The 14,185-nt window shown below is 41.6% G+C and overlaps 1 protein-coding gene across 1 annotated transcript in view; it reads left to right on the top strand.

Annotated features, from left to right (window-relative positions):
- LOC138285009 (uncharacterized) overlaps positions 1–14,185 on the top strand; it is a 597,004-nt gene that overhangs the window by 81,067 nt on the left and 501,752 nt on the right. The window contains exon 4 of the mRNA XM_069224423.1: positions 12,369–12,522. Coding sequence (XP_069080524.1) covers positions 12,369–12,522 — 154 coding nt within the window. The remainder of the gene's footprint in view (positions 1–12,368; positions 12,523–14,185) is intronic.

The raw sequence follows: 14,185 nt of genomic DNA, 5'->3' as shown, positions 1-14,185 counted from the left end.
TCTTCACTAAATTTACTGTTGCTCTTAATGATTGTTTTGCACCATTAAGGGAGAAATTGGACAAGCTTGATGCTAAATTTGAAACAATTTCCAAAGAGGACTTTCCCATGACGAAACACGTGTTGGCTCGGAGTGTATTTCCATGAAGGATGCTGTAAATTTGAAGATGTGATCCAATAAATTTCTGGATTGGATTGGACTTTATAAAAAATTGGCGTGAAATTTCAGATTGCGTTCTTTTGAACTTTACTCACTTGAGTTTTGACTTACTTGATTTGTGATTAGAAAACTTTGGGCGAGGGGGGCCTCACATTGTGTTAAATTATTGTTGGGTTCATTTTGAACCTTGAAGGGATGGGTGTTTTTTCCTTGTGTAGGCAACCCCTAATGTTATATTTGGCCAATTAGTTTCCTGAGCGCCATTAGTCCCCTGTTATTACACCCCATTTCACTTATTAACAATTTGAGGGGGGCAGCTTGGACACGGGCCTTAACACGTATACATTTGCGTCATGGACAGGACTAAATTAGCTGAGGAACTTTTTGAAAGCCTAGCCAAGGGAGGCACAATTCAGAACACATCACGTAATAGCTTAAATTTACAAAATGAAGGCTTAAGGAGCAAATTCATTAGATTGGAGAGACTAAAAAAGAGTGAACTATCTAAGTGGTGGGATGGGGCGACATTAAAACAGTATAAGAAATTAAATCGCATCCCCGAGGCTTAAGATCTCAGATCTTTCCTACCTTTGATGACTTGGATAGGGGTTTGTTAGTTATGTGGGATAACGAGCTGACTACCAGTTCGATGAAACTTATGGATATTTTAATTATCAATTCAGAGAGGAAAGTGACCCAGTTACAAAGAGAGATTGGGGTTGTAGAAAAGGAAATTGCTAATTTGAATCTTAAGGAAGCCACCGATAGAAACTACAAGATTCTGGAGGAAATATTACTTAAGTATCAGGAGGAAATCACACAAAGAAAAGCCCGTAAATTGAAACGTGATGAGAAGGATTATTTGACAGGGAGAATTTTCACGTTTTCCAGTAAATATGATCACTTAGTACACACCAATCTGGCCCCTAGGAGGTCTAGCGTCTCCAACATCTCTGACTCAACATCCATTAGTACCTCGGTCACTAGTGATAGCGAAGGAGAGGGTGGTCCAAGTACTCCTGCCCAGGCTAGTGACGCTTTGGAGGGCAGTACTTTTTTACAGGAGCTAATGAGAATGAAACGGGGCAAATTTATTCAGAACAAAGGAACACCCCATACAAAAAGACTAGGAGGGGTAACAGAGGATCAGGTGGTCAAAACAAAGGATCAGGAGGGTGTCCTAACAAGATCTCGGGACAAGAAGAATTAGATGTGGAGGAAGTTTCAACCATAAATGTGGTCAACTTGTCAAAAATTGAACTAACATCGGGGGCGAGTAGTCTTTTAGCTAAAGGACTACATTTCTGCCCTAAAACTTTTGGGGATCCTTGCAGATCCAAGATTGACCTATTTAGGTTTGTTCGTAAACTTAAAATAAAAAGGTATTTTCAGATGAATCAAATTGAGAATTTAGCTTCGGATGAGACGGTTTCTTCACTAAGTGCTTTGTCTATCGAGGAAGTGCAAGATACTGCACTCATACTTTCTTTAGCAGAACGGGATGAGGATCCGGACATTTTTTCTAGGGTATTACATGATTTAGATGTTGATTTCAGCAAAAGCATTTCCAGTGGCTTAAAAAAGAAATCATGTTGGACTCCGAAATCCTGTGGCATGAGTACTTTTGATAAGTTTTTTGACCTGGTCTGTCAAGACTATGATAAGTACATGGCAAAGAACAGATACAGACAATTTTCTAAAAACCTGAATCCGGATGAACTAGTTGCATTGGAAAAACTCAGACAAGATAAAGATGTTATTATTAGACAAGCTGACAAGGGTGGGAATGTTGTTCTCATTAATAAGGTAGACTATGATAATGAGATCTTGTCACAACTGAATGATTCGGCATGCTTTGAGAGTGTTACTGGTAACCCCATCCCCTACCTGGTAGATGTGATAAATAAAAAACTATGTGCATGGCAACAAGAAGGGTAACTGAATAGAGATGAATATTTATACTTAAAGGTTACTCATCCAAGATATCCATGTCTGTACACACTACCTAAGGTTAATAAAGGTCTGCCTTTTCCACCTGGAAGACCGATTGTCTCAGGTTTAGAAGGTCCAACGGAAAAACTTTCGGAATTCGTGGATTGTTTTTTACAACCAATAGTGTGTAATCTCCCATCTTTTATTAAGGATACTACCCATATTCTTAGTATTTTGAATGATGTAGAATGGGATAGGAATATGTTGTTAGTAACACTTGACGTAGTATCCCTGTACACTTGCATTAAACACGAGTTAGGACTAGAAGCCACTCGTTTTTTTCTAACCAAAAGATCAGCAAGTCTTTGGCAACATACTGTAATGGTAATGGAAATGATTGACTTAATTCTTGATATCAACTTCTTCCTATTTAATAATGGCTGGTTTAGACAAAAACGGGGTGTTGCAATGGGCTCCAAATTCTCTCCTTCCTATGCGAATCTATTCATGGGTTGGTTCGAACACAAATGGGTTTGGGGCTCTGAATCTAGCATAGCGTTTCCTTAGCATGGAAACGCCGTATCTGGATCGTCTATAATATAATAGCTTTGAACTATACAGCTTTCAAATACTGAGCATATAAGAACCAAGGAACTTGATAGCCCTGAAGAAGTCGTTGGGGACTAGAGGACTTTCCCATGACGAATCACGTGTTGGCTCGGAGTGTATTTCCATGAAGGATGCTGTAAATTTGAAGATGTGATCCAATAAATTTCTGGATTGGATTGGACTTTATAAAAAATTGGCGTGAAATTTCAGATCGCATTCTTTTGAACTTTACTCACTTGAGTTTTGACTTACTTGATTTGTGATTAGAAAACTTTGGGCGAGGGGGGCCTCACGTTGTGTTATATTATTGTTGGGTTCATTTTGAACCTTGAAGGGATGGGTGTTTTTCCCTTGTGTAGGCAACCCCTAATGTTATATTTGGCCAATTAGTTTCCTGAGCGCCATTAGTCCCCTGTTATTACACCCCATTTCACTTATCAAAAAGACTTCATTCCTGCAAAAGAACTCCTTGTGTGGCAAAAATTGACGCACAGCCTGCAACGCAGTGAGAAAATGACTGCATGCCGAACCAGATGGACGCAGCCCGACTTCCTGAAGAGAACGACGTAGCGCCAGCGTTGCGACTGTAAATTTGACACACGGCCCACTGGATCGATGCAAAGCCGAGCCGGAATGACGCAGCCCGACTTCCTGAGAGTAATCAACGCAGCGCCTGCTGTGCGGCAGAAATTTCCACGCATCGCCCACCGGATTGACGCAGCCCCTGTGACTTTTTCCTTCACTCCCAGGATTTCAACACATCGTCCCACAGGCGTCCGAAAAGCCCACAACCCGAAGAGGATCCCAGTCTACGCGCTGGAAAACTACGCAAAGCCTGACCTGTGTGAAAACTCCACAACTCATAGTCTGTGTGCGCTGGAAAAATTGACACACACCTCCCCGTTTTCCACGCAACTCCTCCTCTGCGGTCCCTTGCAGAGTATTTGAACACAAACTGGGTACTTTGTGCTTGCAAGAGACACTTGTTGCGTTGTAAAGACTAAAGACACCTTATTTCATTTTTATTATGATATTTCAATGTTTAGTTATTGATTCTTAATCATTTTGACCTGCATTTTACCAGATAAATATTATATATTTTTCTAAACACTGTGTGGTGTATTTTTGTGGTGTTATACTGTGTTATAGCATGATTTATTGCACAAATACTTTACACATTGCCTTCTAAGTTAAGCCTGACAGCTCAGTGCCAAGCTACCAGAGGGTGGGTACAGGATAATTTGGATTGTGTGTGACTTACCCTGACTAGAGTGAGGGCCCTTGCTTGGACAGGGGGTAACCTGACTGCCAACCAAAGAACCCATTTCTAACAGGCATCCATCTTTACCCAAGCCGCTTGACCCCCAACTCTTCCAGCAATACAGCTCTCCTCTCAGTTGGTAGCCCCCCTCGGGGCCTTACTGCTCTAGTAACTCCGGAAAGTATGTCCAATGTATCTGTACCGAATCGCCCTTTTCCTACCACCATCTCTGCTCCACGAGTTACACCACCCTTCCCTCTGATCAGCCTCCCCCCAAATGCTGCCCTTTTGTTGTAATCCTGGAAATGTCCTGCAATTTAAGGATTCCAGTACAGAGTCAGTTGTCCAACTCAAAAGTGTCACAGCTTTCTATCAATTTGAACTTTAACCCCCGGGACCATAAAAACATTCTGATGGCCTGAAGAGTGGCGTGGGGAGGGCCCACAGCAAAATCTTACAAGGGTATTGTATTATTATTAACTTTAGACACCTGTCCATTGCGAGGCGCATTCTGGATCACCATCTGTGGGCTCTGGCTTCGGTTAGTAACATCAGTGCCTTGCCCATTGGTTTCTTTTACAGACACCTGCAAAAGGGACAGAATCTGATTTTCACCTCTGGGACTGACTCAGCAGGGTATCTGTCATATCCCATGTACCAAACACTTCGCACTCATATCGGACCTTAATGAGATCGACTGACTCCTACAGTACCTGGGTGACTTGATTTGGGTGGAAGACCCTGAGCATCTTATAATGGATGGAGAAGTATGTAGCGCTATGTCCAGACCAATTAAGTTATTCCAACTGCTGTTGTAATTTCTCCTTCAAGGCGGTTTCAAGCGGTTGCATCCGCTATCAGCCTAGGCACCCCTAACACTCTTCTTAGCCTCTGTGGTGGTGATTTCCCAGGCTTCTGGCTGAATCTGGTGTGCTGGAATGTGTCTGGGCTGCAGTCGAAGCTGGGTGACGAAGACGGGCTTAACGATGTTAAAATGTTTGATGTGATTCTGCTTCAAGAAATCCGCTGTGTGGAAAAGCTAACATGGAATGGCTTTCAGAGTTTTTGCGTCTCTGCTGTTAAAGCGAGTAGGGGTAGAGCTAGTGGCGGCCTATGATGTTTGTTCGCACTATGTGTGGATATAGAACTCTTTCTGTGCCTGTGAAGCATGCGGGGATCCAGACCCTTTCGCTGGTACACCCTACCATTTTTACCTTCTGTAATTTTTATAGCACTGTTGCCCCCTCTCACGTCATCTCTAAAATTTGATAATTTGTTTATTTTATTGTGCAGTGTCTATGGAGAAGGTCTTTCTTATTGTTTAATAGTTTAAATAATGTAATTGGGAGTGACTTCAATGCGAAACTGGGGTTTAATGACACTGTTTATACCTTTTCAAGTTCTACAGGATAACGCTGTTTTTGGAGCCACAGTTTTTAGGGGAGAAAAGCTCTATAAGCAGACTCTTGAACTAGGGTTTGTGAATTTCATTGAACTCTTGGGTCAAGCTGATCATGTTATCTATACCTTTACAGGCAGGGGCCAGGGCTCTACCATTGACTACATATTTGTCTCCCCCACAATGGGAAGTTTTGCCCACTCTGTAGTTATTCCTACCAGTGCCTTTAGTGATCATAATTCCATTGAGATTTCCTTTTCCCTCCCATTGGCTGCTCAAGTTCCCACTCTAAGTGGAGTCACAGGTATTTCTCCACGTGATCAGGACTAAGGATCAGGTGGCAAAGTGCAGATTTTTCTGATCTCTGTAATATTATGATTAAATCCAATCCTCCGCTATTTATAGAGTCTCTCTTGTCACCAGACTAATTTAGTCATAAGGGGCGAGATGTATCATCTGATTTTGCACTCGCAAACAGCAAAATCGGCCGTTTGCGAGTGCAAAATCAGGATCTGCAATGCATCAAATGCATTCGCAGGCCAAAAACAGAAAATCGCAAAAATTGCAATTTTCTGCGTTGCGACCTGGATTTTGCGAATCGCAATTTGCGATTCGCAAAATCCAGGTCGCAATACAATTCTGCAAAAAATCGCAAGTTCGATTTTTCGCAGAATGGTGCAAAATACCATGACCTACAACCAGGTAACCTGGTGCAAAATTTAAAAATGCAGTAAAACTGCATTTTTACATTTGATATGTAAAGCACACATGCCCTTTTGGCATGTGTGTACTTTACATGTGGAAAAAAAAAATGGGGTGCAGGAGAGGGGATCTTAGGCCTCAGCACCCTGGCCCTTTGCTTTTCCCAAATTGCGATTTCTGTTTCAGAAATTGCAATTTGCGAAAATGCAAAAAATTCACAGCTATGGGCCAGCAGGCCCATAGCTGCGAATGGGGCCAGTATCGCAATTTGCGATTCGGTAATTGCATTTGCGATTTTTAAGAAATCGCAATTACCGAATCGCAAATGTGATACATGGCCCTTTGCGATTCGGTAATTGCGATTTCTTAAAAATCGCAATTACCGAATCGCACTGGGCCAGATTCATATATCTGGCCCTTAGTGGCTCCAGCTTTTTGCTCCTTGGATGCCAGCATAAAAAGCACTTTTTTTTCATCCTGCTTCCATGGGCACAGATCCTAACCCGAGCTGGTTTATTAGGGGATGCAGGGCAGCCAACGGTCGGCTGCATGCAGCCATTAAGGCTTTTCCTATGGGTAGGACTTACTTAGCCACTTGCCAGGCCGAACACAAAAAAGCCAGTCTTGCCAGAAAACGGGCTCTGTTAAACAGGAAATGTGGTACAAGTTAGTCTTAGCCATTACCAGAAAGAACACCGATGGGTTTCGGGAAAATCATTAATCAGCCAAACATTTCAGAGGCTTTAACAGATGAGACCGGGACGAATCTTAGTGCCGAGTCGATCACTAAAGTTATTTACTCATACTCGGATAACATAACCTGTGAATACGCTGAGCCACCTATTGTTTTTCTCTGAAAAATAGATTTGATCTTTCAGAGGTGTGTGATGAGGTAATTAGTGATACTGTCTAGGAAGGCACCTGGACCGGCCGAGTTCCTGATGGATCTTTACAAGCACAACATTGAATTTTAGGAACAAGTCATTAGTAACGTGGTGAACTGTGCTGTTATCAGCGGCCTTTCCAGTTCATGGCATACCGCTATGATCATTCCAAACTTTTTTACAAAAAGGGCTGTAGGCAACATCCTCGATGTTATAGACCTATTTCCTTGTTAGACTGTACAGTTAAAATCATCTGGTGCATTGTCCTCAATAGTACTGAGAAGTCAGCAAGACTTAACCAAGTGTTTTCTCCTGTGCAATATGGATTTAGAGAGGGACTTGGTACTGAGTAACTAGGCCTCAACCTTTATCTGTCACTATAGCCAAGGGGGGCATGCTGCTTCTCTCCTTTATGGACCTAATCAGCTCTTTTGGTAAAGTTAACCGCAGCAAACTATGGGCAACACTTCTGGAGTTAGGGTTAAACGAGGAGTTGGGAGTCTTCTTGCGGGCCCTGCACTGTGGAGTGAAAGCTCCTGTAAGGCATGGGCCAGGAGGAGAATGCACAGACACTTTCAGTCTTCCATGTGGTGTTCGCCGGTGCTGTGTCCTGTCACCTATCTTGGTTTTGCTTTATATTAATGGATTAAACGCCACCTTGCAGGCCTCAGGAAAGGATCTGCCTAAGATTAAGTCCACACCAGTACCGGCTCTGCTTTATGCAGATGATGCCGGTTTGATAGCACATACGCCCAATGGGATGAGGGCTCTAATTAGCAGCTTTGTTGCCATCATGGATAATCTAGACTTGAAAACAAATATTTCAAAAACTAAATGTATGATATGTGCACCAAAAGCCGCTAAACCAAGTTCCTTCTGGATTAAGGGTAAGCACATTGAGCAGGTCACTAACTTTTCTTATCTTGGAATTTTGTTTCATTCCAAAACCCACCCATGTATTGCGAACAGTTACATGCGTTTTAACAACTCATGGGGGCCTTGTTTGTTTTTGCCAAAAGAGTAGGCAACAAGCCAACTGAGCCTCTTATAAAGGTTTATATGCAGACGTGCTTGCCTGTGTTACTGCACGGCTCTGTTGTACGGGGCTACCAGGACGCCACTGAAGCCCAGGTGCTCTAAAGTGTCCTGCATAGCAATTGAAAAATTACTTTTGCAATTACAAATATGTTTCGAATAACTGGCGTGTGACCGCTTTACTCAAGTTATATGGAGAACTGAACATTTTTAATTAGTTACATTTGCCACGTGGATGAACTGAAGAAGACATTTTTGCTCCCTGAAAACGCACTACATGTGTGATGATTTCATGAGAAATTAATGTTAAAGCTTTCAAAAACAGCAGTACCAACGCTTCAGATATAACCCTCACCTCAAAAGAGCCATATTGACGCCGTGCCTGTCTGTGATGCTCCCGATGATTGCATCAAAGGAACAGCATTTTTTCACCCTGAGCTGAACCTCACTTCTCGAAGATGCTGAAAAGAGTTAATGAAATTTGCTTGCCCATATATGCATTTAAGGATGTTCTACTGATTTTTCATAAACCTTCCTTTAGACATTATAAAGTTTATCAATACCAAACAGACGCCCTATTGATGCCAAAGGGAAGGAAACCACAGGTACAGGCTGCTTTATAATTGAAAGAAGCAGAGCTGAGTTTACTCAAACAAACATATAATCAAACAATAGAGCATTTTATAAATCGTGTAGTCAGAGTAAGGATGGCTTACCTTTACAGGATAGTCTGCCACTGCACGTTCCAGCATAGCCGGAAATGCACACAGTTAAATAAACCCGGCCAGGGTTTTGATTCCTGCTGACTCTGCCTCTATACATATAATAGCTATACCCTGGGCAGGGTCATAATCTCAAGAGATAAGATGCCAAAATCAGTCACAGTAGCATTGGAAACGATATAATGAACATCTTCCAAGGGTGGATTGCCAGCTATGGACAAACTGGCCATGTTCTTGTCAGTGCCATTTTATTGACAATAAATTATGCTTATGAATTTCACACGTACTTTCTCATTAGAAAGCGAGCCGACGTTCCAATTTCTCAAAATGCACAGATGATGGATATTTTTTGTTCCACTTCCAGCTGAAACATCCAGCAGAATGTTTAACTCATTTACAAACTTGTAAGAACTCCCCTAATATTCAAACCCCTTCAGTCTGCCCCGCCTTCCCTGTTCTGCACCATCCCAGTTCTCTTTACTGTCATACACATCTTCTACCTATACTCTTGTTTTACTACATGACCTGTTAGAAATGCTTTTCCGAGCTTCTGCAACCCACTCCTACCATCTTGTAACCCTTGTGCTAGGTAAAGGTGATAAGAACCACAACTTTGCCTAGCGAGAGTCACATAATCTGTAAGGGGTGAGATCTTCAATCATCATTCATCATCACATCACATTGCCACAGGTTTCCATCCTGTTGGTGATGCCTTCAAATAGCATATGGACATCTCTCTTATGAATTACTCTATCAAAGATGAGGAGCAGATGTAGACAAACTCTGGTTCTGCATACATGTTTGGAAACTATTTTTATGAGTGGCAACATTTATGTTAATACCCTTCCAGATTTTTTCTGCATCTTTCAAGAAAGGATGTGTTCTTAAGCCTGCAGAAGGCTCACAGTGCAGGAAGGAATCATTTTAAAGAAATTATATCTCAGTCTTTAAGTATTGATACTATCAGGCCTCTGGATGAGTCAAGATCTCCCAGGCATCCTCCATCCCTGAATTACACAGCAAAGACAATATTATAAATTCCTAATTACCATTTGATTACATTTGAAGGCCGGTCTTTCTCTACACAGGTACCTTAATTATGGAATACACTACCACAGGAGATCAAGCTCTCAACCAACTTTCGGACCTTCAAAAAAGCTGAAGATCCTTCTTTTGACTGTTTTACTAGAGTTTAAAATAGAGCCAAGAGATATCCACAGGGTGGTGAGTGCTATGTAAATGATGTCACTTACTCATTCACTCAAAGGAGTGTGGAGCCATATATATTCGTCACTTACTCGTTCACTCAAAGGAGTGCAGATGCATATATTTGTGTTTTATAGAGAGCTCTATCACCCCTATTAGAACATCTTGACGCTAAAGCCAGAGATTCCGGAAAGGTTCCAAGTAAACACCAGATCCACAGAGGGTCATTTAATTTGGGGTAAAAGCTAGGTTTTCTACATCTTTCTCAAATTCATTAACTCAGGTTCAGAACAGAGATACAGAAGCAGCATTTTCCACCTGGCTGCTGCTGCAATTAAAAACGCTCCGTCATCCCTAGATTTTAGGCGAGATTTTGGGTTGTGAATAAATGGAGATTGGCAGATTTTATTACAGGAGTGGGGTAATACCACATGAAACAATTGAAAGATTGGAGAACTGTTAAAAGAGTGAAATGCTTTATGAACCAGACAGAGCGTCTTAAAGAATGTGCTCGTTCACAAGCAGCAAATGTAGCGAAGTTAAGACTGGAGAGATATAACCTGTGATGGAGCACACCAGTTTGGCTGAATAAATCTGAATCAACTGCAGTGTACGAATAAAAAATCCAGATAAATGACATTGCAGCAATGTAAACGAGAGGACACAAAAGCATTCACAATTTGAATCTTTTCGGTCCGGCTAAAAAGATAATGCATTACTTTAATAGTATGGACTTGAAAAAAACAAGATGTCACCACCTCTGAGAGTTGAGCGGTCGGAGTTAGAGCCGAGTGATTTTTTCCCCCCAGATTTTTCACCACTTTGACAAGGACGGGGTCTAAACACAGTGAGGAACTCCAGTATGAAAAATTTAGAAATTCTGGCGGTCTCTATGAACATAATATCTCTGTCTCTTTTCCATTCAGTTTGAATTTCTTTCTTTTATCCAACATTCCACGTTCATAAGGTAGCCGCAGTCAGTAGGATCCGTCACCTTGAAATTTGACAATGATTTGAGTATTGTCTTCATTCAAGAAGAAGTTAAAATCGAAAGACTCAAGGTGAGCTAAATAAATGTATAACATAATGATTAAAATGTAGTGGCACTCAGGGTTACTGTCTTTCCGAGGACTAGAAGGGGCCTAAGCCACCTGGAACAAACTTTGTGATAAAAAACCTTGCTATCCTGCATAACACCTGAGCAGTGATGCCCAGCTCGAAAAGTCTTCTCAGTAGAACACCCTGGTTGACCGTGTCAAATTCTGGTGTGAGATCTAGAAGCATCAATGAGGTTGGAATGCTAGCAAAAGCAGCAAATAATCAAGTACTGAAACAATCTGTACTGCAACCATTCTTAGCTTTTTTAGGCGCTCTGATACTCTGAAGGTCATATCTTGCTTTATAAAACACTATAAATAATTCAATACAATTGTCAATTCAGTCCTAGCTCGGAAAATACATTTTGGTCACAAAATTTGAAAGTTGTTTATTAACTGCCTTTTTCAATAATTTACTGAGTAACAGCAGTTGCGAATTAGGTGTATAGTTAGATAACTTCCCAGATTCAGAGAGGGTTTCTTCAGAAGAGGAATTACACGGGCCCTATTGAAGAAATCTGGGACATATCCTACTCTGTACTAGTGTACATATGCTCCTGGGGTGTTTGGGATCTGGACGTGTAGGCAGTGTTCATTTCACAAAGGAGACCAAACACTGGGCCTTAGATTAGATAAACCATTGTATACTGGCATGACATTCCTGTGTTAGGAGCGCTCTGGACCTAGCTTGTTAAGGGAGCAAGAAAGAAAGTGGTATGTTCAAGTTAGGTCAAAGAGGAGGGATTGGGTTTCAAGTGTGGTATATTGAGTGTATTAGAAAAAACTCATTGTATTTGCTGTGATTTTCTATTTCCGTCCCTTACAAAATGTATTGAATAAAATGTTATTTCTGAAAAAAAAACTAATTTTCGAGAGCTGTCTGGTACTCGAGGAACTACAGTTGTGCTAATTATTTTACATGTGTGTTTTTCATTCATCCAAACTGCAATTCAGTGTTTAAATTTAGGGGCCAGATAAAGTGGAGTGGAATCGGCATGTGGAATACTACCCTGCTCTGTTGCAGGTTGCCTTGGTGTGGACTTGCACCCAAGCAACTCTTCTCTGTTTCTGCATAGAAATTAGCAAAAATGGGCCTAGAATCAGTAAACGGCTGGGAAACGGCCAAATAACCTCGGGACTCACTTGGTAGTCCCCATTCCAAGCCGAAAACCTGTACTTGCGCAGAGCAGGTGTGGGAATACTGGCTTGTAATGGAAATCCTGGGCCCTGGTATTCCTTTGCTTCGTTAATCATACACCTTGTACACTGCCCCCTAATCTGTAAGGGACATGGCTAAATAATAAATAGCACTGCCTAACTATGTTCAAAAATGCAAATGTTTCTTCTTTTATGAATTTCCAGATACAAGCACTATGAACGCTGGGCGACGGCCAATGACTTTTCAGTGGAGAATATTATTAATGACGGAACTACCACCTACGAGGCCAGACTTGGGGCAGTTGCTGACTTGGAACTTGTGATAGCATGCAAGAGGTTGGATGATGATATTATGGTGGTGAGTTTCGATCTCTCTCTCAAAATCCACGTTCCCTCATAATAAAACACAATTCTTTCTCATTTTGTTGATTGCTGAGCAACAACGACAATATAGGAAATCTTTGGGAATCCTAGGTAAGATAGTGGAGTGGGCCACAGTCCATCGTTAAAGTTAGCACTATGCTGGGCAATTCGTCGTAAAATTTCCATTCACTGAAAAGTCCAAAACATTTTCAGTAGTTGACCAGTAAAACACTTGCACATTTTTACTAGTTAGATGATGCACATTTTGGTTTTGTACTGTTCGATTGGTGGATTATTTGGTGCAGAATTACCCTGCACCAATGCCAGTGTATGTAGTGTTGCCGCTGAAGTCCCCTGAATTCACAAGTTTCAGTCTTGTCAGAATCACCAAGGCCCTGATTGTGAGCAGGTCAGAACAGAGGGTGATATTTCTCGCACCATGTAGAAGCCATTACACCCCAGTGGAGTGTTTACCAGGTGCAGTAAACACCTATTCGAAGTTTGTCATGACAGTGAAAATAAATGTGTCACAGTAAGTATGTTGTTTGGAGAACGCATGGTGATAAATACATATTTAGGCATCTAATACTACAGCGTAAAGGTCAAATCTCATATTTTTACCATACTCGAGGGCACCCTCCTGAGTCATCATGCTCTTCATTGCAGGTTACAGTGCATTGCCCTTTAGAATTGTATAGTTCAATTCACCCATATGGTAGTAGAGTGCTTAAGATCAGCTATTCCCAGGGTTGAACGTGCCTATAGGGCAGTCTGGTAGTGCTAAAAGGGCTTGTCTGATAGGTCGGTGTTTGGACCCATTTTTGGCTGGTTTTGGCCTGTTTTATGATCTGCTGGGCTGGTTTCTTTGTTGATTCTCCCAATATTACCACCAACATTGCCTGTGCAAAGTACAAATGCCTGCAGTCTGCCATATCTTGCAAAACATGCCGGTGTGCCTTTACATTTTAAGAACCTGTACATTGTGCCTTTTCATGTTGAAAACTGCTTTAAATGTGGGCCACGTTTTTAGCTATCTAGTTCGCTAATGGTGGACACTCTTATATTTTGTTGTGCCCTAGCCTATGTTCTGTCCCAGTCCAATCCTGGCCATTGAGCTTAGACAGATGAAATTGTAAGACCTGGTTCAACCACTAATACTTTATCTTGAGAAAAAGAAAAGACTAGAGCTGCACAAAAATGGAAAGAAAGGCAATTCGCTAATTCACTCTGAATATTTGGAGAGATTGAACTGGAAATAATCAATGATATAATAAAAAACTGCTGATATGAGACAAATTTGGTGTATACAGTATAATTAAAATACATAGCCAGAGAATCCATGTTGGCTTCTTTTCTTAGTTAGCTTTATGGAAATTTGAACCCTACAAATATTAATAAAAAGGGTGAAAAATATGAAGCAGACTTGGGTGGTCATTATGACATTGGTGGTCATCTGACCGCCACGCCGGCGATGGCGGTAGTACCACTTCCTGGCCGGCGGTAAGGACCGCCAAATTATGACCATGGCAGTGATCCCTCCCATAGACAGCCAATGTACCGTTCCAACTGCCAGTGCGGTACGACCACTGAACCTGGCAGTAGCTATCTTCAGGCAGGCGGAAGACAAGGATCCGCCCACCATATTATGACATAGCAGA

The sequence above is a fragment of the Pleurodeles waltl genome, chromosome 3_1 (assembly GCF_031143425.1).
Source record: "Pleurodeles waltl isolate 20211129_DDA chromosome 3_1, aPleWal1.hap1.20221129, whole genome shotgun sequence".
Classification (NCBI taxonomy): Eukaryota; Metazoa; Chordata; class Amphibia; order Caudata; family Salamandridae; genus Pleurodeles; species Pleurodeles waltl.
The sequence above is the reverse complement of the archived record's forward strand: the minus strand, read 5'-3'. Positions and strand labels throughout refer to the sequence as shown.